A 24,391-nucleotide genomic window follows, 5' to 3' on the forward strand; every position below is an offset into this window, starting at 1 on the left:
CACTAAGACAGTTGAAGAGTGTACGTTAAAATTGGTAACATTTAGTATATTATTGCTGGTGCCTTACAACTGTGACAGACAGTAGATCGCAAAATTTACTTAAAATCACCAAATTGTCAAAGCAAATTGTCCAAACCGTACAAAGACAGTTAAAGAGTGTACGTTAAAATTGGAAATATTTAGTATATCATTTCTGATATGCCCATCGTGAGCTTTGTTCTGCTGAGCCATTTAGCTCATAGCTTTTCGGTGACCGTTACTTAGGTCATCATCGTCACGCAATAACTGAAATACACGTTGCGTGACAGTCAAAGTAACGGCATCAAGATCACAAGCTCGACCGTGAAAAGGTTGGGAATAATGAACTCAATTAGCTATTCAAAGCGTGATGATCGAGAACACTTTTTTTAATCAATTAGGAACGGTAAACTGTACAGTGTTGTAATGATTACGATTAAAAGAGAAATCTAGTCGGTACTTTAGTCCCCTTGCCTCTTCGGGCTGAAACTGAGATGAGCAGAGGAATTTTACGTGTAAATGTCAATACAAAAATCTTTAGTTCCCCATCAAAACTTTCTTGAAATGTTTGGGAGAACTTTGCTTCCACGCCTTTAGACAGAGTACCTGCTAGGTAGAGTTTTTATAAAGAAGCATCAAGCGTTCTAATTCGTCTTAGACCTCATGCACTTCGATTTTCAGGGCGTGGCCAGGCAAACTTATGGCTGTCACAATTTAATTTCGTTGCTGTGTCCAGACTAGTGACACTTAAAGAGAAACCCTAAGGATAAGTCCTAATAATTCTCTATAAGTTACAACCATTTTAACAGAGGTTGAACACAACGAAAGATTATAGCTGCGCCTGCGGTCTTTCGTCTATCAATTCCTGTTCAGTACCGAACTTGCAGCCCATTGGAAACCATCGGGGTGAAGTATCAGTTCATGAGGACTTCCATCTGAACCAGCCGAGCGTTCGTATCTCCAGGTAGACGGTACGGAATCAATCCCGCAAAGGTGATCAGGGCTCGCGCCTGGCGCCTCAAAATATCCCGGTACTGAAAGAGATCAGATAACTTTACCATTGAACTAGAGTTTATACAGGATGCAATCTCCCCCTGAACACTTACAATTCAAGTTTATGTGCAACATATAATAAGCGTAGTACTTCAAGCGACCCTTAAAGGGCTTGTGCCGCGTGAGTGACCTGGGTTTGATCCCATAATGCCTTTCTGATCAGGAGTATGAATGTGCATCAGACAGCTGTCAGGGTAACCTGCAAATCTGTCGGGGGAGGTGGGGGGGGAGTAACGCTTAATGGTTATGATCTTAATTTTCTTGTCTCTTTAAGCAAATGAAACCACATGCGTCACTATGCTGCGTGAACCAGTTCTTTCCTAAATGCAGGCTAAGCCCAAAATGCATATCATTCTAGTGAAGCAGCCTTACCCTTTCTTGTCCACCGTCATCTCTCAGATTTCTCTGACTACCAGCCAGTGGACTCTGACCACTCCCTCTGAATAAATAAATAAATAAATGAATAAATAAATAAGTATATATATATATCTGTAAATAAATAAACACACGTGTAAACAAATATATAAAAACATAATTTAGCAGTAGCACAACCATAGAACGGATCTTCGTTTCATGATTACAAGTTGCGCTGCAATTTGCAGAGTTGAACTTCGGAGGGATGTAAACTGAAGAACCAGGAGAAAATTATCTTTGCAAAGATCAGAACCAACCAAAATTCAAACTCCACGGGACACTTGGTTCAGGAATTGAGCCTGTGCCAGTGTGGAAGCGAGCAAAAGTTCTGCCCACTCTACTACCCTAACTGACCTATAGAAAAGGGTAGAGATGGACTCAAGAAAGACCTCATTTCATCAGAAAGCGATTAAACCAACAACAAAGTGGAGTTATTACAAGTGAAATCACTTACCTAGTGTTGCGATATTTAGTATACAAGATGTTCATTGTAGCTAGAAGTACATCTGGTAAGTTTCGTCGTATCTGATCGATAAACAGATGAACCATTACTTCACAGGGAAGGATAACGAATTAGCAAATATCTTTGCAAACGGAAAATCAATTCTGAAACAGTTCACCTGGACAGAAATGACATTTTCAGTCTTGTATCTTAACTTTGATTTAAAACTGAGGGATAATTAGGGACTGGAAGGACGTTCGTAGACAAAACTTTCCTTGAAGTAGTTTACTGAAGAAAATAAATCAAAAATAAAGTGTACAAGATGTGATCTTAAACAGTTTTTTCCTTTTTTATTTCCCTACTTCATCATTGTACTGCCTGAAAGCTGCCACTCTTTCCTCTACTGCTTCACTTCCCAAGGGAACTAGTCTAAGCTTGTGCATGACCTGTAAGGAACACAGTAAGCTTAACTGTAAATGGTTTGAACCCAGGAATAGCAGTTGATTGTGGAGTCTGATCACCTACTAGGTGAGGCTATCCTTGAAAACATCTGTTGTTGGTAACAGTGGCTGTGGACTTGACAACCCCAATGGAGGTCATAATTAGGGTCACTAATTTTGACTTGGATGGCTAATCCTCACTCTTGACTCTGATGGCGTCTTCAGCTCAAGTTGTCCAAACATAAGTCACTGCCACTGATAACAGTCCTTTTCAGGACTACCCTCAACAAGAAAATCAGACTTCACAACAAGCAACAAGCCAGCTCCTATAAAAGCTCATTGAATGGTTTTAGAAAGTAGAAATCAATACCCCCTGTTCACTGAGGAATCCCTCAGTTTTCAAAAGAAAAAAAAAAGAGAAGGGTCAAGAAACAGCCAATTTGGTTCAGGTGGACAACTTAAAAGGGAGCTAATAATACAGTGCACTTTGAGTCTAAATAGAACTTGAAAAGGATTCCCTATTGAACATAACCTGTGCAAGATACTGACGTCCTTAGCTGCTCGATTTTATCTTGTTCTGCAGTAGCTCTTAATAGCAGGAGAAGTACAAAAAAAAAAAAAAAACCCTGCCAGTATCTTTTTGAAGATAAAACTCACATCTAAAGCTGTGTCCTGTTGGCCAGCATGGTAGAGATCAAAGAACTGCATAAGATCCAACAAGAGAAAAAATGTGCTTATTCTACTTTGGCTTGCAGAATGACCCAATGTTCTGTATCTAAAGACAAAAACAGGGAAAAGTGTTGAGTCATAAGATATGAAATCCTGCAATTTTGAATCACAACAACATGACATTTATTAAATTATGGATTAGTGCTAATGAACTGTGCACTAGACATTGTCCAAGTGGTGCTGACTGCATTGTTTCAAGCAAGACAAACAACAGAACAGATCATGCAAATAGATACGAAGAAAATTATACAGGTCTTATGTTTACAGATAAAATCTCACAGGCAACAAAAGTCAGTGTCAGTGTCAGTGTCAATTGTCAGCGTGACAATGTCAGAACCCAACTGATTCTAATGCATAAACATTTGATAATACCGTGTATACTGACTTGGAAAATGATGTGTGTCACCAGAAAGCAAACTAGACCAAGTTTCTATCACTGACAGTCATAAGTACCTCTGTGCTAAGTCTACAGCCAATGTCTGAAGTCTATCCCGTGGAGACTGAAGACCACTAGATGCCGAGATCACCTAAAAAGAAATGAGAAAATATATTTTTGTAATAAGTAGATGGTTACATGGTAAGATTTTAGGTATTACAGGGTTCGACACTAACGGTAGCCCACTAGCCACTGACTACTACAAATTCAGTTTTGGCTGGTGGTTTTCAATTTCCACTAGCTAGTTTGGCTAGTGAGTTGAAAAGTTAGTGTCGAGCCCTGCATTATTACCTTAATAAGTGCTGATCATAGTAACCTTTCTGTTAGTGGGAAGTTATAATGCCAGCCAGAGTTTTCACAGTCAAAAATTGGAAATAGTTAGCAAGAACAGAAACAGCTGCTTTCAATACCAGTGTTGGGATGAAAAGTTCTGGCAAACATCCCCAAAGCCAGCTACTTTTCATTGTTCTCCAACTGATCCAAGTCTCTGTATCAAGTATGAATCAATTGTTTTTGCAATGTATAACACGCAGTCACTGTATTTTCAGCCTTTCACAGACAACTATTGCCACCAGAGTAGAATGGATTTTTCCAACAAACATCTACAGCTTCCTGTATTATATCAAAGTCTTTGTTTCACACCATTACCTGACTAAGAAGTTTGTTCAGGATTTCCAAGGCTCTATCATGATTCTGTTGTGTAGAATAAAAAAAAAAAAAACAGTGAATTTTTAGGTAAATGTCTTTGCCCAAATCAACATGTAGGAAGTGTTGATCCTTTGTAAGACAAATGTCTGTTTAAATAAGTGAATTTGTACCTTGGCTAAATCAAAGAGTTTGACAGCCTCCTCCGACAAACCCTTGTCAGCAGAATCCTTTGCCACAACTTCAATGATCTTTTGAGTATCTTTGTGAAACTTGTCAATACAGCCAGGCTAAAAGTGTATTAAAAGAAACAACAAGTATTGACTAAAGATGATGATAATAATAATAATAATAATAATAATAATAATAATAATAATAATAATAATATATTAATTTATAGTGTGCTTTTTAACATATAATGATCAAAAGCGCATTACACTTGTCAAAAACCTTGGAATTAAAACGTACATTGTATATACATATGTATATAAGAAGAAAAAAAAAATATAAAAGAAACTTAGTAATATCTTTGCAAAGAAAAAGAGCTGCATTTTCATTCATTATCTCATTTCAAATTAAAATATTACCTTCCTTTTCCCATCTGGTTCTAGCTTTCCCAGTAGCATCTCAAACTGTTAAAAAAAGATGTAAGGGATATAACTCAATCAATTTACAGTTTGACTGATATTTCAATCAATCAATTAGAGACAGTCAGTCAGTCTTCCAGTGGGAATTTTGGTCATTTGGCCAACTCATTCAGCCTACTCATTTTAGTAATTTAAGGCACTAGTTCTTAGTTTCAGATTCAAAATTAATAGTCTTTTCCCTAACTGTCATTTGTCATACTTGTGAAAAGATGATCAAGAAAAAAGATAATACATTTACGTTCAAAATCTATTACAAACTTGTCCCCAGACTAAGAGTAAGGCAGTCAGTCAATCAGTCAGCCAGTCTGTCTGTCTGTCCGTTGATCTGTCATTCCGTCATTCCAACAGTCGGTGAGTTATTTAGTACAATTTAACCCTTTCACTTGCAGAAGTGATCAATATGTAACTTTTCCCTATAATATCGACACATTATCCAGCAAACAGGTAATGGGAATACTCAAACTTATCAGGCAGAAGTTGTTATCTTGATCTAGCCAGGGCTCGATGCTAACTTTTCAACTTACTAGCCAAGTGGCTAGTGACATCTTAGATGTTTTTAGATGTTACGACAATTTCAGTCTGTTTACTAGCCAAACTGGCTAGTGGAAATAAAAAAACCACAAGCCAAAACTGAATTTCTACTAGTGGCCTACTAGCTAGTAGTGGCTACCATTAGTGTTGAACCCTGCTAGCACCAAATTCCTGTAACTAATTTACAAGGAAATGTGGAGCAGCTATAGGGGAGAATTAACAATCAGATCATATAGGAGTTAAAGTGCACCTAAACCCAAAACTTTTTTTCGCTTAATGAAATAAGCATATTTTTTGGGGTATTTCTGTGCAAAATTTTTTTTAAATTTGCTCAAATCTTTAATTTTCTGTGCCCAGTCAAAATGGGGAAAATTGGCCACCATCTTGCCCCACGACCGAGTTTAAAGAGGAATGGCTCTAGCGGGTAATGTGATGTCAAATCGAGAACACGAAAGTCTGCATTTCACACATTTTCACTTGTTTGGGAAGGTTGCCGTCGATATTGTCCGAAATATGCTGACTAGGTGTGTTGTATGAGGAATGTATGAAGCGTGATACCCTCTTGCAAATTTCGCACGTTGCTACATCCTTCTACAACACACTTAGTCAGCATATTTTTGGACAATATCGACTACAACCTTCCCAAACAAGTGAAAATGTGTGAAATGCAGACTTTCGTGTTCTCGATTTGATGTCACATCACCCGCTAGAGCCATTCCTCTTTAAACTTGGTCCTGGGGCAAGATGGCGACCGATTTTCTGTATTTTGACTGGGCACAGAAAATTGAAGATTTGAGCAAATAAATAAAACATTTGCACAGAAATACTCCAAAAAATATGCTTATTTTGTTAAGCGAAAAAAATTTTTTGGGTTTAGGTGCACTAAATATAAAGTCATCAATCATCAACCAACCTCTCTAGTTTCTAAGACCAGTTCACTTATACAGGACATGAAGAGGTCCTCTCCTTGAGGTCCATTCATTCCCCTGAATACACGTAGCAGTCAATAAGTTATAATACAAAATTGTTAAACATACCCAATAAAATTAACCTTATCTCTACAAATATACAAACAAAATTTCGGTGAGTACATTGTTGTTTAAGGATTAACATGTTTTTTTTTTCCTTTTTTTAAGTGTGTGTGAATTACAAAATATTTGATGGTTATCAGAGAGGCTTTCCACTTTTATCAACAAAATGTGCTGATCTAGAAATGGATATCTCTAGAATCAAAGAACTAAATACAAACAAGAAAGCATCCTTTTTATGTTGAAAAGCCTTTCAAGATAATGATGATCTTTTGTTATTTCAATGAAGAGTGACATCAAAATTCCAAATTTGAACTCACCTCAACAAAAAGAAATATTGAAGAGCTTCTCTTGGATCAGTAACCTCAAATTTCCGTGTGTAAGACATGATCAGACGAGCAAAGTTTAATCGTCTGCTGGGTTGAGGATCTCCAGAAAAGGTTGTCACTGAAATAAACCCACCATAGTTGACAATGTGACAGTAACACATACACATCCTTTACAAGGAGCAGACTGACAATTTTCAGAATCCTTGATGCATAAAATCAAAAGGCCAATGTATATACATTGGTGTCCAATTTGAGTTGCCATTGTTCTGGACTCACTATCCTCGTCTTCACGTGGAAACACACAATGGCAACTCAAATTGGACACCACATTTGTATTCGGTGTATGGAGAAAATAAAATGAAGTACTATTAAATTCACTGAGCCACAGTGAGAGCCAGTCGGCAGAGTGAAGTGGTGCAAAAAAAAAAATTGGTGGTAATCCAGGGTTTCGTGCTATTCATAGTAATGAATATAGAAAAGCAAAGTACTTGTGAAGCTATTGAAATAATATACTGACCAGTACATGTTGCACAAGAGGAAAATTATCTATCTGTGCTTGAAATAGCTTCAAATAGTACTATTTTAAATCACTGTACTTACCAAGTTGTGCTTGGATTGACTCAGGCAATAAAATAACATGCATTTTAAAGAGTGCAATAGCAAAGTGTACAGCATGACTTCTAAAGGCTTCAGTCCGTGACAAGAATTCTATGGCCTGTTCAAAGTAGAAATAAATCATCAGATAAGTTGCAGGTTTAACACTGTTACCCTGTAACATTTGATTTCTGACTCTTAACATCAAAAGACAATGCTCTTTCCTCCTTAACACTTGTTTGTGCATTTTGCACCCCTAAAAAATACAGATCTGCGTTGCACACTAACAGCAATGAAGGAAATACAGCAAGTTTATATAAGTTACAAAATTAATATAATAACATCTTCAAGATTCTGACAGTGTTGACAGAAAAGAAAACAACAGGAAGTGGATAAGTGAGATATTTCTTGGAAACTTGAGATTAGGGGCCAACCATTTAACTTTTGAGGGGGGTGGTGGTGGGCAATTTCTGGTCATCAAGAAACCAGCAATCTGCTGTGCAGGACATTTTTTTCCATTCTAAATGCCCTTTTTTCCTGTTACATTTGGGCTGCATGCAATTTTTTTCTTCCAACAAGTGCTTGCAGGAAATTTTTTTTGCAAAATCACCCACCCCCCTCAAGAGTTAAATGGTCGGCCCTTATGGTTGGGTACCATCTACTCTAACCTACTCTAATCTGGGTCCAGTTGTTAAAAGGTGGATAATGCTATCCAATTAGTCCTGTCTATTATTTCAGGATAGGGACTTACTAAAAGTACGAAAAAACAATGTATAAAAAAAAGAACAGAAAATGAAACAACATGTAGGCAGGCTGTTAGTGTGGAATTTGACAAAGTTCTGAGAATCAAATCAACTTACTGCTTCAAACTGGCCTGTCAAAAACAGGACTTGAAAGTACAACAAAGGTTTTTGATATGCATTAAAGTGTGCCTCACCTAGCAAGAAGAAAACAACAGTGACTACTCAATTCATCAGAAAATGAGATAACACCAGCTTCAAAACAGAACTTCTGACAGGATAATAATAAACTTTTCAAGAACTTTAAACTTTTGTTGGACACTAGACTGCGAATAGATCCAAATAGGTTGTGAAGTAAAGCAATCTGATTTTGATGATGCAGTCTGACTGTCCAGGTGAGGGTAGTTCTGAGAAGGACTGGTGTTGTTAGTGGTAATTAACGTTTTGACAACCTGTACAGGATTCATTGTCAGAGTCAAATAAGCAGTTTTTGTTTCCTCTCAGATTCAAGTCATGTAAGTCAGGGGTGGCTATTAAGAGTCAAAGATTTCAGAATTCTTGCAGCAAAATGCAAAATTCCCACCTTAATCTCAATCACCTGTGCTATTTTTTTATTCAGACATGGAGCTTGGATGTAGTACCTTCTCCTCTTACTTTACTCTACTATCATGTTACAATATTTCATAATGAAAACCCTGCTTACCAAACTGTTCCAATAACATGGTCTGTAGCCATTGAAAGGAAACGCCATCATTATTCCCTTCTTCCTCTCTAACAGTCACTTGACGAAGCTGCAAGATAACCACATTATTACAATGTATGTTAGCCAGAATAACAATCTTATGAAACCTTACTGAACAAATCTCCTGCAGACAATGTGAAACATGTTGTAAATGTTGTTCAGAACAAATTTTAGCTCAAAATGGTTTCATACCAGCTCTATTAATTTTTATCGCTCTTTGCTATGGACACTATTTCATACTCCTCAATTCTCAATAAACAATACGAAAAAAATATGGACAAGGCAATCATCTTAAACCATATTTTTTTTCAACAAGGCCTCTAATATTTTCATTTGACATGATGCTGTCAAGTTCATCTGAAATAATTGTGTTTTCATCTTCTCCAATATTGCCTATTTATGACTGTTAGCTGGGTTTCCTTTTTGCCACCCTTTAGATCATGTGACCTCCATGACGCGGAATGTTCTGTGTAATGGCGGTCGTTTGGTTGTTTTGTAATCAATAAGAACATCGTTAATTGCATGCTATTGCACAGCAAATTCAATCAACGCAGCAATAAACTTGGAGAAATTTACATCAGAGGAATTTTTGTCCTTACAATGATCCTTTGCATTATACTCTTTGTCCAGTTTGTCAAGGCAAAAACTACACATGAAATGTGTACCATAAATTTAGCCTCTCAAAGCATCAGCCATGTCTCCCAATCCCCATAATACAACACACCAGTATACCTTAAGCCACAGGTAGTCTTCAGTTTTGTTAGCAACTTCTTGATGAGAATCTGATTGTACATCACACTGACCAATCAGACAGTAGACAGCCCTGTCAAGCAACATAACCAAACAAACACTTGCACGTTTCATTTCAATGGATGGTCCTGACTACAGAGTATTTGTAGGTTCCAAACGGATATTTCATGATTTTAACACAACGCATCTCTGGTTGTTACCAGGCTGAGTGAGTGACCTTGTTCAGCCATGTGTATGATGAATTTTGTTCTGAAGATTGCGAATGTGAATCATTTTCATCCTATCGATTTTGACGAACATTTTTCAGTTATTTTGAGAAGGAACCCTCAGATTGTTTGTAAGTGTTCAACATTTTGATTTATTTGAGCTTTGTATACTTTCATTTTGCTTTCTTTTGCTTCGCGTTTGCAAGTTTCGATTGTGTAATTCTACTTTCAGAAACATATTTGTATGCAGTTTATTTGATGAACCTGGATTAAAAGACTCTAAAATTAATCAATCAATTCAACGGTTACAGTATTTACCGTATTTACCTGTGTATAATACGCGCACATGTATGATACGCACCCTTGTTTTTAACCAAATTTATCAGTAAAAAAGTTTTTCACAGCAAAAATGGCAAGTTCAATTTTCATACAATTATTCATTAAGACAACAAGAATAAGAAATTTACTATATCGTTAACACTATTTTGCTACTTAATTATCTATGACGTTATTGAAACCAAACTTTAGGACTTCAAGTGAGGCCTAGCTAATTTGACGATTCCATGGCCCAGTAAATATTATGAGTGAGCAACAATGTGTCCAAAAAGTATTGAAGATTTTGTGTCAAATCATTGTATTTTGAGAATTTTCAACCTAGCGCTAAGCAATTTTTTGGCCGTAAAGTCAAGTAAACAACAATATAACCAAGATGAATTCCAATGCGTAAGAAATTCACATGTTTTTCACTTGTAACAGCAAATCAAGAACTGCTTTAAATAAAGCTTTTGTCCTGAAATATTTCTTGCTCACTTTCATCTTACTTCTCATTGAAAAATTCAGTGTGATATGAGATCTCTTCACACACAGCCAAATTTGCAGATTCTCTTTGAAATCTGATCCACATGCCTGTTTGCTCACTTGCAAAAATATTTAGTGATTTTTGTCTTTCCTCTTGATTTTAGAGTACAAAATGTAATATCCACCTATAATTTTTCTTTGAAAATATGCTATTTAATTAGAGCTTTAAATGTGTTACTTTCTTTACGGTGCAGTAAATGGTTTGAACCCGGGGGTAACATGTGAAGGTGTAGTCTGATCGTCCGGGTGAGTGTAGTCCTGAGGACTGTTGTCGGTGGTAGTGACTGACGTTTCGACAACCTGTGCGGAAGTCATCATCAGAGTCAAGTGAATGATTGTTGTCAGTAGAATGTTCTTATTCCAGTTCGTGTGAAATGATCACAAACTTATTCCAGTTTTTGTAGATCAAAAACTTATTCCAACTTATTGTTCTTATTCCAGTTCGTGTGAAACTACACAAACCTGGTTTCCCAATGCGACCTATTGTTTCTTTCTGTGGCTCTCCCACATACCAACTATCCAAGTACCTGACGACAATACTACAACCGCTGACCGACAAATCCAGACATAAACTACAATCCACTGAAGACTTCATTAACGCTACCAAGACTGTTCAGATACCTGATGACTACAAACTAGTGTCATTTGATGTGAAATCACTGTTCACAAGTATTCCACTTCAATTAGCATTACAATGCACTGAGACTGCAATCCGACAATCTACCGACCCACTACCGCTACCGACAGACGACATCATGGACTTGCTAAACATTTGCCTAACCTCTACTTACTTTCAGTACAATGGTAAACACTACAAACAGTTACACGGCACTGCCATGGGGTCTCCAGTTTCTGTTGTTATAGCAGAAATTGTGATGCAGAACATCGAGGAACGCGCCCTTTCGACTTGCCGACAAACGATACCGCTTTGGTTACGTTACGTTGATGATACAATTTCACCACCGTTCGACATGATGAAATTGACGCATTCCACAACCACCTTAACGAACAAAACACTGACATACAGTTTACTAGAGAAGTCGAAGAAAATGGCAAACTTCCTTTTCTAGACTGCCTGGTAAGCCACAACGACAACTCATTACGAATGACAGTTTACAGGAAACCGACACACACCGACAGATTACCAGACGAGTCATCCTACAACCTACAACCCTACATCACACAAAGCCACAACTATCAGAACTCTAACATGACGCACACAACTAGTATGTGACTTGACAGACAGCTTATCCAACGAGAACAAATACCTTCACCGCGATTTTACGAAGAACAACTACAACAACGACTTCATCCGACGAAACACTCACCGACCCACTACCACTACCGAAACAAACGACACCGCAACCCCTTCGACTACAGCAACAATACTGTACATAAAAGGCATGTCTGAAAACATCTCGAGCATCTTACTACCCTTCAATATCCGCGTTGCCCACAAACCCATCACCACACGACGTCAGTTACTAACCAACGTTAAAGACAAAGACGAACCGAGGAACAGACAGGGAACGATTTATAAGATCAATTGTTCCGACTGCCAAGCCTCCTACATCGGTGAGACTGGCAGAAACCTCACAACAAGACTGACTGAACACAGACGGGTGACGAGGAAAGGTGATGTCAGCAATCACATTGCTGAACACCATCGACTTACCAACCACAACATTGACTGGGACTCTGCGCAATGCCTAACCTACAGCACTGACTATTTTCAACGACTGACTCTGGAAAGCTGGTTTACTAACTTAGAACAGACTCCCCTAAACAGATGTCAACAACTACCCGCCCCATACAAACAACTCATTCACGACATAAACATCACAAATGACCGAAAAAGAACGACCTAACTTTACCGACAGATCGAAACAGACCAATCACGACCGACTTACGTCACTTGAGTCTTACAGCCAATAACATCACGGCAAAACCAACCGATCTTTTCACTCGAACTGGAATAAGAACATTCTACTGACAACAATCATTCACTTGACTCTGATGACGACTTCCGCACAGGTTGTCAAAACGTCAGTCACTACCACCGACAACAGTCCTTCTCAGGACTACACTCACCCGGACAATCAGACTACACCTTCACATTTCTTTACGGTGTTTTTAACGTATGCAAATTAGGACACGTGTGATAAACAATGGAATCCGTGTATAATATGCACGGCAATTTGGACGGTCATTTTTATAGAAATAAAATGCATATTATACACGGGCAAATACAGTATGCAAATTAACCTTATCCACTTGGATGGTTAACAGGCAGTAGCCAAGTGTAAGGATGATGTACCAAAGAATAAAGGCTGATAGTTTCTAAAGAAACTGTTTGGGGCTGCATTGGTGGGGGTAACGAAATAATTTGGAAATATCAACAAAGTTGAAATGGTAAATTGGCCACCGTAACAATTACAAAAGCTGACATTTCGAGCATTAGCTCCAATGAAGGGCTAACGTTCGAAACGTCAGCTTTAGTAATCGTTACGGTGGCCAATTTACCATTTCAACTTTGTTGATATATCCAAATTATGATGTACTAAAGGACACGTAACTGAGAAGAGTTTCCATTTTGCTGATTCTATGCAACATTGAGCCTAAATTTACCTTTTAAAGGGATCTTGACTGGTACGAATAGATCTTCTATACTGGAGCCGTAGCTTGCTTTCTGAACTGGGAGCAAGTCTAAGAAGAAATGGAAACTTCCAAGATTAAGTTCATCTTTTACTCAAAGCACTCCACATTTACAGGTACAACATGGCATGTCTGAATATCACCATTTACCTGCTCTCTTTGCTGTTCAAATATTCCACAAAAAAGTCTCGAAATTCTGCCAAATGCTGTCTGGAATTCAAAAGAAAAATGTGATTGCACATTTATTAAAAAAAAGAGCCAACATGCATTATGATATATCTATTAACTTTCTATCCCAAATGGTGCAAGTTGATTGGCTATGCTCCTTGCCTATTCTGCAATAGATAATGATGTGGAGGAATAAAAGTATGAGCCTGTCATCTTAGAATTATAGTGATCACAGTGTAGTTGATTTATACCAAAATAATGAGATTTCATGCCCTCAATTTCTTTTATTTGATAGTTGATTCAATCTTCTCCTTTATCAATCATAACATGAGAGAAATCTCAAGCTTTTAATTTAAAACTTTCAATATCTATTACCCTACTACCTCATGCAAAGTGAAAGGTGGAGATGTGGGCTGGGGACAACAATTAAATCTTTATTCATAAATTTATTTCAAGTTCACGTGAACATGGAGGCCCATTGTCAGGAAAGTCTATCATAATTTCTGTGGGATTGGCAGCAAAGAGTTTTGCCACTCCCTCTAGATAAGAATAAGTCCAGGAGTGTTGAAACATTGGTTCTACGGATTGTAACTTCCCAGTTACATTCATTAAATTTTTAAACCAGAGTAGCCTCAAACCATGTCTATCCATATTAATTGTGAAAGATCACACCAAGTTTCCTTGACAGTCTATGGTAGAGAGAGGCAATGTTAGTGAAGCCTTTTGTCTAATGACAAAAATCAAAGATCTGGTTTGGGCAAGTACCCAAACTTCTCGATCCAAAGGATACCATGAAAACCTCTATGATAGTTCATCTCTTGCATGTACGGGCAAAAGGAATCATCTTAAATCCCTTTTAGCAGAGTATGCTGTACAAAGATAATTTAAATAATGACAAAAAAGAACATTCTACTCACGGCACATGTTTCACAGCTTGTAGAGCTGCTTTAGGGTCTCCACATCGCAGACAGTAATAAATTAATGGCCACAGTGGGGTGCCATCAACATCACCATCCTGTGGTATGCAGCAAAAATTAGAGATTAAAACAACACTGGCTGCAATTATTATCAACCCAGTGGTGATGAATGGAAAAAAATGACTCTATCGCATTTTGAAAAACTGAAGAAAAAGCTGAAGAAAAGCTGAGTGTTGCAAAGGAGCTTTACTAAAAATGCATGCTTTTCAAAACTTACTATGGTTTATCCACTTTACATACTTTTAGCAGGCATTCAACTAATTGTTTCACCTGCCTTTTAGGAAGGAAGCTAAAAAAGCTATATTTATACTTTCACCATATCAATTCCTTTATTTTATATTAATATTTTTTTTCCATTGAGAATCCCATTTTCATTGTGTTCCCTATTTAACACCTTCCTTATTACAGTCTGCATCATTTATTTCTCAAAACTACTCATAAAGCTATTACCCACATTTAAATTTTTATAGGTATGCATGACAGAATTTATCTGATTTGCAAAATTTCCATTCAAGGAAAAAGTTAAACTGTAACATATGGTTGACATTAGAATCCGGTAGGCAGCGGAAACCTGCTGGCTGCCAATCATTAATTTGTGCCAGCTTCTTTGTGAATGATGATCCAAGTCAGAAAACAGGTATTTTTGAACTGATCCTTATAATGTAGCAAATGTAAGGCTAAAAACATTACTCAATATTTCCCAGAATGCTGAAAATTCCATCTCAGAGTTTCAATTTCACATTTTCCTTGGAGGAACCTTCCCCAAACCCTTAAGTGTGGCATGTTGCGAAGCAATGTACAATGCTTGCTCCCCAAGAATAAATCAATTTAGTTGCCTATTCAGTTCAGATCATACATCTACTACATTTTGCATGAAAACCCTGCTAACATGTACACCGGTAACCTGCATGTGAACTGACCTCAAGTCCTTGTACAACTGGAGGAAGTTTAATCTTCAAAAAACTTTTGACCAATTGCAGAGTGCCTGGAACTCCTCCCAACTTTGCTTGATGCAGATTGCTATAAACAGTGTCCTGAACAAACTTTAAGTATCTAAAATAATAAAAAACACGATAGCTCAGGCTCTTCATTCAAATAATCATTAAATAAGAATGTGCTCTTAAAAAATGGTACCCAATTTCTTTACCTTCCTTCCAAGAAACTTCTTGCCATTTTAATAAATGCCACTTGAAAATCCATAGAAAACCTGAGACGAACACAGAATTAAAAGAATACACAGAGACATTTCATTTGTAACTTAAAATAGTTCTTGTGCACAATATTCTTTCACAGTGATCTACCCTCTTTTAAAATTAAAGTTAATAACAGGATAGTCCAGAGACTTAATTATGCTTCTAAGCACTACAACCTGCAAAAAAAACTTGTCAACAAAATCAAGCTTTCAACATTACAAACACTTGCAACAACAAAGCATGTTCATGAAGGTTTGTTTGTTAAGTTTACTTGCTTTTAATTTAGCTGTGAGCCTGTTGATTTTACTGAGTATTTGGGTTTCCCAGTGAACTTCTTGATTTTCTCATTAACTTCTATTTCATTAATTAAAGGCTTTTTCCTTCAGATCTGCAATCAGTCTTTTCAATGCTTTAGGAGTTGTATGATATTGTGTTAAACCTTTTACACCCTTACGTCAAAATGCATATTCTTCATACTGTTCTCTAAACATTTCTTAGAGTGCTAACTAGCAGAGTTGATCTAACAATCAAGAGCTTCTTTAGTTGGTGATCATTTTCATTATTCTCAAGACCTTAATGTGTGATTCAGGGCCTAATCTGTAAGGAGAAATTAGATGCTAGCGACGCTTGAGAGGCCTAATGCCTCACTCATACTGTTTCAAATTTTTCATTGTTCAAGCATTTACTTCACCCAGCAGCAAATAGCTGTTATTGGGTAGAAAGCAATTTCACTTCTCAGTAGGAAACTTACCTAACTTCCTCTGTCATAACCTGCGAGGAACCGCGAGACCTTTGAAGTTCTTCCCCAAGTTCTTTGATAAAAGTCCACATGTCCTTAATGATCTGATAAAAGAAGAACAATCAAAGTTAATTGGCTTGTAAATTAGTGATGATGAGCCAAACATCCAATGAGTACACTTGGCAAATAGTATTCACCGGATCTTCAAATCTGTCAATGAGTGTTAAAAATCCATCCACTATGTTATGTCTTGCTGATTGAAGGAGGGCTTCATTGTGGATGTAAACCTGGGACAAAATTCAAGATTAAATTTAGTTCACTTGTAAGATAAAAACAATCAGGGCCTAGCACTTACTTTTCAACTTACTAGCCAAGTGGCTAGTGACAACTCAAATGTTACAACAATTTCAGTTTGTTTACTAGCCAAACTGGCTAGTGGAAATTGAAAACCACTAGACAAAACTGAATTTCTACTAGTCTGTGGCTAGTTGGCTACTGTTAGTGTTGAGCCATGACAATTGCATTAAAATTGAAGGGAAACTAAAATAATAAACTCCAAGGGTAGGTTATGACAAGAGTAATAAAAACAAACCATGAAAGAGCAGGAAAAGTCCAAAGAAGCAGGGTTCGACACTAACTTTTCAACTTACTAACCAAGTGGCTAGTGACATCTCACATGTCATGACAATTTCAGTTTGTTACTAGCCAAATTGGCTGGTGGAAATCAAAAATCACAAGTCTGTGGCTAGTTGGCTACTATTAACGTTGAGCCCCAAAGGATTACTGTTTAATAAAGACTGCAAAAGAGGAGTTTGTGCAAAGGAGTTTATGAAACTTTAAGAGAGCAAGTTGACAGCAATATTTATATACTTAAGTGCTTTCTATTATCAGCACTTAACCATCATTATATTCTAATTCGCTACTCCACTCAAACGAATATAAAACATTCATCATACAATAGGTAGCCATAATTGGGGTGTGTCAACACGAGCCGTATGAGACCCTCTTTATTATGCCTTCATCAACAAAATTGATAGGAATGGTACATCAATGGAATGAAAACTCGGAAATATGAAAAATAGAGCAAGAAAAACAAGCCTACAAAATAATCTAAACTATGTTCGTATATGCAAAAAACTACTTCTAAGAGAAACTGACAATCCTCAGTCACTGGGTATTTAATTTTGAGGGCGTAGGGACAGTCGTAAGACATGAATGACTATATGTGACCTCTCACGGGAAAACGTTTCAAACGGTTAGCCGTTTTTAAACGGATAGCGGTTCACCAGCCGTTCATCGGCTGTTTGACTGGATTGGCATGCAGTTTGAACGCCTTAAGCTATCCGTTCTTGAATATTCATCATTCATTTGAACCGTTCGAGCTATCCGTTTAAGAAACTTCATCATCCGTTCGAACGCCTCTAGCTATCCGTTCTTGAATATTCATAACCCATTGGAACGGTTCGAGCTATCCGTTCCAGAAAATTCATCAGCTGTTTACTTGGCACTTTGGCAACAATGGTAGAAACATTCTCAGTGTGATCACAATCCATATCTTCTCTCATTGAATTCTCCATTTAGTGATTGTGTGAAATGGCGGTAATTGACACAAGTTGTTAGCAGTTACAAAGGCAACACATTTTTTGGTGGAGTGACAGGGAAGCTGGGATTATGGAAATTTAAACCCGAATTGAATTTATTGTATGCTTTTCGTGTGCAAGTTCCTTGGTTGTACCTTATCTTAATCGGTCAATTTCAATAATAAAAATATTAATTATAATCCATTTGAATGCGCCGAAAGCGAAGTCGAGTTATTCAAACGATTGAGTTTCGACTCGTTTCAAGTGATCTTTTCACAGATTGTCTCAAATACCTTGCGTTACTTAACACCATGTCACCCAACTTTCATGAAATAATCCTTCGCTTTGGCTCAAGACGAGAGCTTGGGATGCCTGTGTCGGCATTCGTTTCGACGAAACCATGACAACAGCTCAAATACATAGCCTACTGCTGATGAAGCAATTGAAACAACATACCATGCAACACCCCAAAGAAAGGGTTATGTAACCCATGAGAAATACATTTACTTTTCATTTTGTATTTCACCTGTCTGGCATAAGCTAGTTCTGTCGCATCAAGAGCACTTCTCCCTTGTAAACTCAATGAACTTGTTGTGAAAACCTTAGTAGAGAAATACACAAAAATCAATAAATAAATAAAAATAGAGAGAGGCCAGCTTAATATTACTAACCTGCTGTACTTTATTTAAAAACAATTATTTCAAATCAAACCTCTGCTTCTCCTGAGAAATCTAGCGTCTCCTGCCCAGCTCCCAAAAGTGAGTTAAGAATTTTCTCTTTTTCTTTTTCCCATTCACTTTCCATGCAAGCCCATTGATGTTTTTCTGCCTGGTTAAATGTCTGATTGAAGAAGAGGTAAAAGGATCATTTTAGGAGAACAGCTTAAAATCAATTAAATGCTGATAAAAACAATACTTAGCCTAAACAGTGATGAAGCTCACATTCTTTCTTGCTTCCTCTATGGCTGCCAAGATTGCATTTTCTCTCTCATTTCGAAGGAAACCCTGCAAGAGGATTGGTAAATAAAATATTAAGGATCATTTACAAAAAGGATTATTATCAGACACAGAAATCCATTTAAAACACAAGCAAATAAGAACAGATTGTACCAAGCTTTACCTGAATATCAGTCTCTCTAACAGGCTCAAGAGGTTCAAATGTCTTTGCTGTGTCAAGACGATCTAGTTTTTCTGACAGGCGTGGGACATCAAAGCCTTTGGTGCCCAGTAAAATGGAACTGGGAGGGCAAAAAAGATTGAGTATCAAAAATTTACCCATCATTTTTTACTGGACCAACAAACTTGTAACTCTATTACTATTATTCTGAGGCCAAATTGACACCAATTGCGATTATGGTTTTATGTTCACAACATTTCATTGACAAAGACTCTTTGTGCAGCAAGTGTACATAAAGGAAACACTTCTGCACCTTTACACTAACATGCAATCAACTTCTTTTTGTCCAACTTCCTCGATACCACAAGAAATACTCAGCGATGTACCCATTGACACCTGAACCGCCCGAACTTCGCGATCGCCTCGCGCGAGAACGCTTTCCCCCCTACCTCCCATACTAAGTGGAATTTTGTCCCCAAACTTCCTCTATAGTTTGGAGATCAATAAGCCAATCAGAATCCGTTGTTTGCGCAGATTTTTTTTCGACTTTAGGGGGTACTAGAGGGGCATTACTCTATGCGTCTTCACTAAATGATCAAATTTGAAAATATGGCGTCCACGCGGCCGACCCTCAAAATTTTCAGGTCGGATTTTTCGTTCATTTGCGATCGAGTTAGACCTTGTGGAATTCAGAATGTAAAGTAACAATGCTATAGAATACTCTACTTGGAAAAGAATGGATATCCAGGTCTTAAAAGTGACAGAATAAGCTCTCAAGTCAACGACATTACGATTCTCTAAGGCGATGCGAATTATAGACGTAAAGTGAAAACCGAACTTTCGGACTTCAAGCAGGGCCTGGCGACAATTTGACGATTCGATGGCCCGGTAAATATTATGTTGGAGTAACAATGTGTTCAAAAAGTATAGTTTAATAGAAGATTTTGCCTCAAATCGAAGTTTTTTCAGAATTTTCACCATAACGCTGCGCAATTTCTGGCCACGAAGGCAAGTAAACAACGATCCAAGCATGATGAATTTTACCGCGTGGGCTTTTTACACGTAAGAAATTCGTACGTTTTTCGCTTATTACAGTAAATCAAAAACTGTCTTGAATAAATCTGACGTCCCGAAATATTTCTTGGCCATTTTAGTCTTGCTTCCTATTGATAGATTCCATGAAACTTGAGATCTCTTCACTCACGGTCAAATTTGCATATTCCCTTTTGAAATATGATCCACATGCCTATTTTCACACATGCGAAAATATTTAGCGATTTTTATCTTTCATCTTGATTTTTGAGTTAAAACGTAATATGCACCTATCGCTTTTTTCGCCGGAAATAAGTTCATTAATTAGTCCTCTTTCACTGGAGCTTGTTTTTTGGAAAAGCTGATTTTTAAAAATTTACTGCGCATTGTGTTTGCCTTCTTGGTTTCTCCAAAATTTTGACTTTTCGTCGGCACGTGTTACACGTAAGTGTCAATGTGTTAAAATGGTAATGGACGTTTCACTTTGTGTATCTCAACTCCCCCCTCCCATAGCAGGTAACCTTTGGGACAGGGCTTATCACTCTACTGCAGTTTTCAGAGGTGTCAATGGCAACATATTGGGGAGGGGGGGGGTTGGGTTGCACAAAATGAAACGTCCATTACCATGCCAAACATCACTGAGTATTATTGGTGGCATTAAGGAAGTTGGACAAAATAAATACGATTGCACGTTAGTCTCCCTCAGGAACGGTGAAGAAGACAAGGAATAAGGGATATTAGCTTTCATAACGAACCACAATGACTCGCTATTATCTGACACAGACAGAAACCGGATGTGATGGGCCCGATGTGAGGCGCTGACTCGGATCGACAAGTCTCAGTTTATTTCAAGCAGAATTTTGTTTCATTGTTTAGCAGATAATGAATGCACTTACGCCTTCACTTGAGCACTATCTCCGGCCACACCAGTCGTTTGAGACCACAATCTCTGACCAGCCTCTGCAAGTTGATGGAGGTTTCTCTCAACCCGTGGCAATTCCCAGCCACTGTCCATATCGGCAGTCAATTGCTCTGCCTGCTGCAACAAATCTCCAAAACTCGATGACATGATTGAAAATGAAACGCAGCAGAATGTTAGATTTAAGGTCTAAAATGATTATTTCTTTGCGGCTTCCAGAATAATTCACGCAAATGATGGCTCAGTTTGAAATTTTTGTAAAACCCGCCATGTTTCCTTTCCATGTGCTTTGAACGAAGGCGCATGTCCGCCTCACTATCGATTAAACCGCTGATCAGGCAGCTCGAGGAGGGCTCAAAATTTGACAATTTTGAATGAATGAGAACTCTAGCAGTGCGAACCCACAATGCGATAAACTGGCGAGCTTTAGCAAGCCAGCATTTGTACTCATGGACTTCACGATGACAATGGAGAAAATCATAAATTTTGTTGGAGTTGAGACTGAGAACATGCGCAGTTGTTGTTATAGATCTACTTTTTTTCCGATTTTTTTTTCATCTGGGATATTCTCGCTGTGATTGCGTCATGTAGAATTCTACAAGGGGGCAGGGAGGGGGGAGACTGTTCTTTAAGGTATTTGGGAAGCGTCACCAAACGGGTATGAGATAATTTTCACTACTTGGTCCTCAGCTTAGGGTAGCTGAACGGGAATGGAGACTTAAATGGGAATAAGATAGTATTTCGGTCGATAATTTCAGGATGTCTAACAAGTAATACCGGTTGATGAATAATGATGAAGAAAAAAAAACGGTGTTAACCACGTGATTGAAGAATATCCCATCATGCATATGTTGTTATTGTCCATAGTAAGACAATTAGTTCGAACAGAAAAGGACAACGACCATATAAAGTTCCCGATACGCATTTTTCAATCTGTCATCCAAGTTTGCTTGTCAATTTTGCTGTACGTCTACCATAAATTCAAGATGCCTGTAACACCCGAAGACCTTGTTGGTCTTTTGGCTCTTATCGCGGGCGAAAGGAATTATCAGATCGCGAATAGCCAGCGCCTGAAAGGAGGATTTCTAACAGGCATTGGAGCGACTGTTGGTGGCGTGTGTGGCGGACCTGTTGGTCTGGTTGTGGGAGGTCTCGTGGGTGGATCATTAGCTGCTTGGAAAGGAAAGTCAACCACAGTACCATTAGATCAATACTTGATGGATATGGACAAAGAACAGAGGCAAGCGATGTTTGCGTATATGAATTACCTTGTAGAAGACAGCCACGTTCAAAATTTTGTTGCCCTAAACGCGAAAGTTGCCACTGACCCCGATTTAAAACGACGATTTTTGGATGTGCTGTTATGTTATTTGAAGGTAGAACTAAAGCTCAATGTGATCGGGTGAATGAAGACAATGAAGCAACAGAGCTTGTTGTCACTAGAACCAGGACATGGTTGCAATAGAGAAGGAACAATGAAATAAGGAAAAGAAAACTTTGAGGCCACGCTGAAAAATTTAGCAAATCTGGCGAGGGGAACTTGAAAACTTTTTCCCTTAATTTAGAGCTAATCACCAGTTCCATTTTGCTTTATTGTTTAGGCAAGTTTCAGATATGCATTGTCAGCGGCCAGTGCTAAGAAAATTCACAAAAAACCGTCAATTATTATTCCTTAGTTTAGTCGAATTATGCATATTCAAGTTATCGTCGCTCTCTATTCAGGCTGCAGTTGTAACGATTAACCTCTTATTCAAATTAGAAACATTTTTGCCAAAAATCTACAGTTTCCATGGAGGGTTTTAGTCCGTTGATTACATTTTGAGAAAACAACAGATCAAAGCGATTTAAATAGAAAAATTAGTTTGGCGAATTAAACAGAATTTACAGATGTAATAATCTTGTACAAATGCATTTTCCTTGACTGTGACATCGATCGAGGGATTTAAAGCATCCCGAAACAAGGAGGAGTCCGTTTCTTGAAAATCAAATAATCAGCTCACTAGCACCCTCGTATACGATCAAATTGGCAAAAAATTAGCTTTCGGAATACCCGTCATTTTTTCCATAATTTCTCCTCCTCCTTTTTTCTTATTTTTTTTTTTTCAGTGTTTTGATTTGCGTTTTTCAGGCCAGCGGAGGCAAGTCACGTGTCAGGGAAGGAGCGCATTTCTCGCTCTCTGCGCCTAATTCAAAAAAGGAAAAACAAACAAATTGAAACATAAATAGACAGATGACTATTTTATATGCTTTTTTGAAACGATATAGGAGGGGGACATTGGGATTTTCGATTTTGCGGTTTTGACTTTTTTTTTATAGATCGGTTTTTCGGTTTTTGAGCCAAAAAAACTTCGGTTTATCGGTTTTGGTGTTGATTGCAGCTCACGGATTTTTCGTTTTTTAGCATTTGGTTCTCGGTTTCCGTCAAAAATATTTGGTATCCGATGTGGTTTTCGGTTTTTCCTATTTGGGTTCCGGTTTCTCTTCGATCTAGCGGCAAGTATGCATGCACCTCCACTGATCTCGAAAAGCTGAGAAACATCTGTATGTTAGCGCTCCTCTTATCACCACTGCATCAGATCGATCAGAGTTTTGATAACAGGGATGTGAAAATTTATCGGTTTTACTCGTAGCCGGTTCGGTCTTAATCGAGTTTTTTTTTGGCGGTTTTGGATTTCTTTTTTTTTTTTTTTTTTTCTTTTCAAATTTCGAGGCGTACATCAAACTGGAAATGTGAAAAAAATGTTTCAGTAAGGATGACTTTCAACTCCTACGGTGCATCGGCGCCATTTAAAGAGTTCCACATGGTGCGCTAACAGCATTTTTTTGTTTTTTTCATTGATTTTTTTTCTTTTCAGTGTTTGAAATGCTTTATATTAAGAAATTCAAACCTAATCTGAACGTGCAAACGGACTCCATAAGTGCTAAACTTTTTGTTTAACCCGCAAATTATTTTCTTTTATTGTTCGTTTTTAGTATTAAAAGAGCTTATTTTTATACATTCTTGACTTGCTAATGACGTTATGCTAATGTCGAAACGTCGTCGATTTTAGCTTTCTATAACTTTTTATCGCTTTTAAATTTTACTATGTTAGCAAGCAACGTTTTGTCGCAAGTTTTTATCGTCAAATTTTTTCTTTTTTTTTTTTTTTTACTCGCACCACGAACTTCCCTCCGAAAAGGGGGGACTGCTTGTAGTATAGTCCGATCATAAGAGAACTGTATCTCTCGAAAACGATCGTGATCTAAATTTATTTCTCTTCCTCTGATATTTACCAAATGCATTTACGTTTATACTTTCCTTTTCTGACCCATTCGACTTAACATAAAAATTTAGAAATCAATACAAACAGTTTATGTTGACATATATGTCTAGACAAAATCAACATGTCAATGAAACTTTATTAAACACG

General features: G+C 37.7%; 2 protein-coding genes across 2 annotated transcripts; one reads left to right on the plus strand and one right to left on the minus strand.

Moving 5' to 3' along the window:
* Nucleotides 1-389: 389 nt before the first annotated feature.
* On the minus strand, nucleotides 390-21,273 carry LOC111321024 (nuclear pore complex protein Nup93). Its single transcript, XM_022923783.2, has 27 exons — nucleotides 20,959-21,273; nucleotides 19,034-19,151; nucleotides 18,856-18,918; nucleotides 18,626-18,754; nucleotides 18,441-18,515; nucleotides 16,532-16,621; nucleotides 16,347-16,438; nucleotides 15,550-15,609; nucleotides 15,323-15,455; nucleotides 14,343-14,440; nucleotides 13,408-13,467; nucleotides 13,231-13,308; nucleotides 9,521-9,611; nucleotides 8,750-8,837; nucleotides 8,167-8,243; nucleotides 7,313-7,427; nucleotides 6,704-6,830; nucleotides 6,269-6,341; nucleotides 4,765-4,809; nucleotides 4,351-4,467; nucleotides 4,181-4,225; nucleotides 3,550-3,623; nucleotides 3,025-3,142; nucleotides 2,290-2,373; nucleotides 1,940-2,010; nucleotides 1,444-1,510; nucleotides 390-1,052 (listed from the first exon to the last, which is right to left on the minus strand). Exons 1-27 carry the CDS (start codon nucleotides 21,129-21,131, stop codon nucleotides 933-935), a joined length of 2,481 nt encoding a protein of 826 aa, XP_022779518.2. The 5' UTR covers nucleotides 21,132-21,273; the 3' UTR covers nucleotides 390-932.
* A 572-nt stretch (nucleotides 21,274-21,845) lies between these two features.
* Nucleotides 21,846-22,539, plus strand: LOC111321093 (protein C19orf12-like). Its single transcript, XM_022923878.2, has one exon. It carries the CDS (start codon nucleotides 21,968-21,970, stop codon nucleotides 22,385-22,387), a length of 420 nt encoding a protein of 139 aa, XP_022779613.2. The 5' UTR covers nucleotides 21,846-21,967; the 3' UTR covers nucleotides 22,388-22,539.
* Nucleotides 22,540-24,391: the final 1,852 nt, after the last annotated feature.

This window comes from Stylophora pistillata, chromosome 3 (genome assembly GCF_964205215.1).
Source record: "Stylophora pistillata chromosome 3, jaStyPist1.2, whole genome shotgun sequence".
Taxonomy (NCBI): domain Eukaryota; kingdom Metazoa; phylum Cnidaria; class Anthozoa; order Scleractinia; family Pocilloporidae; genus Stylophora; species Stylophora pistillata.

Coding starts and splice junctions, on each gene's coding strand:
- LOC111321093 (XM_022923878.2), top strand. CDS start 21,968: ATGCCTGTAACACCCGAAGACCTTGTTGGTCTTTTGGCTCTTATCGCG.
- LOC111321024 (XM_022923783.2), bottom strand. CDS start 21,131: ATGTCATCGAGTTTTGGAGATTTGTTGCAGCAGGCAGAGCAATTGACT. Junction 18,919..19,033: donor TTAGAGAGACTGATATTCAG/GTAAAGCTTGGT, acceptor ATCCTCTTGCAG/GGTTTCCTTCGAAATGAGAG. Junction 8,838..9,520: donor AAGACTACCTGTGGCTTAAG/GTATACTGGTGT, acceptor GTTATCTTGCAG/CTTCGTCAAGTGACTGTTAG.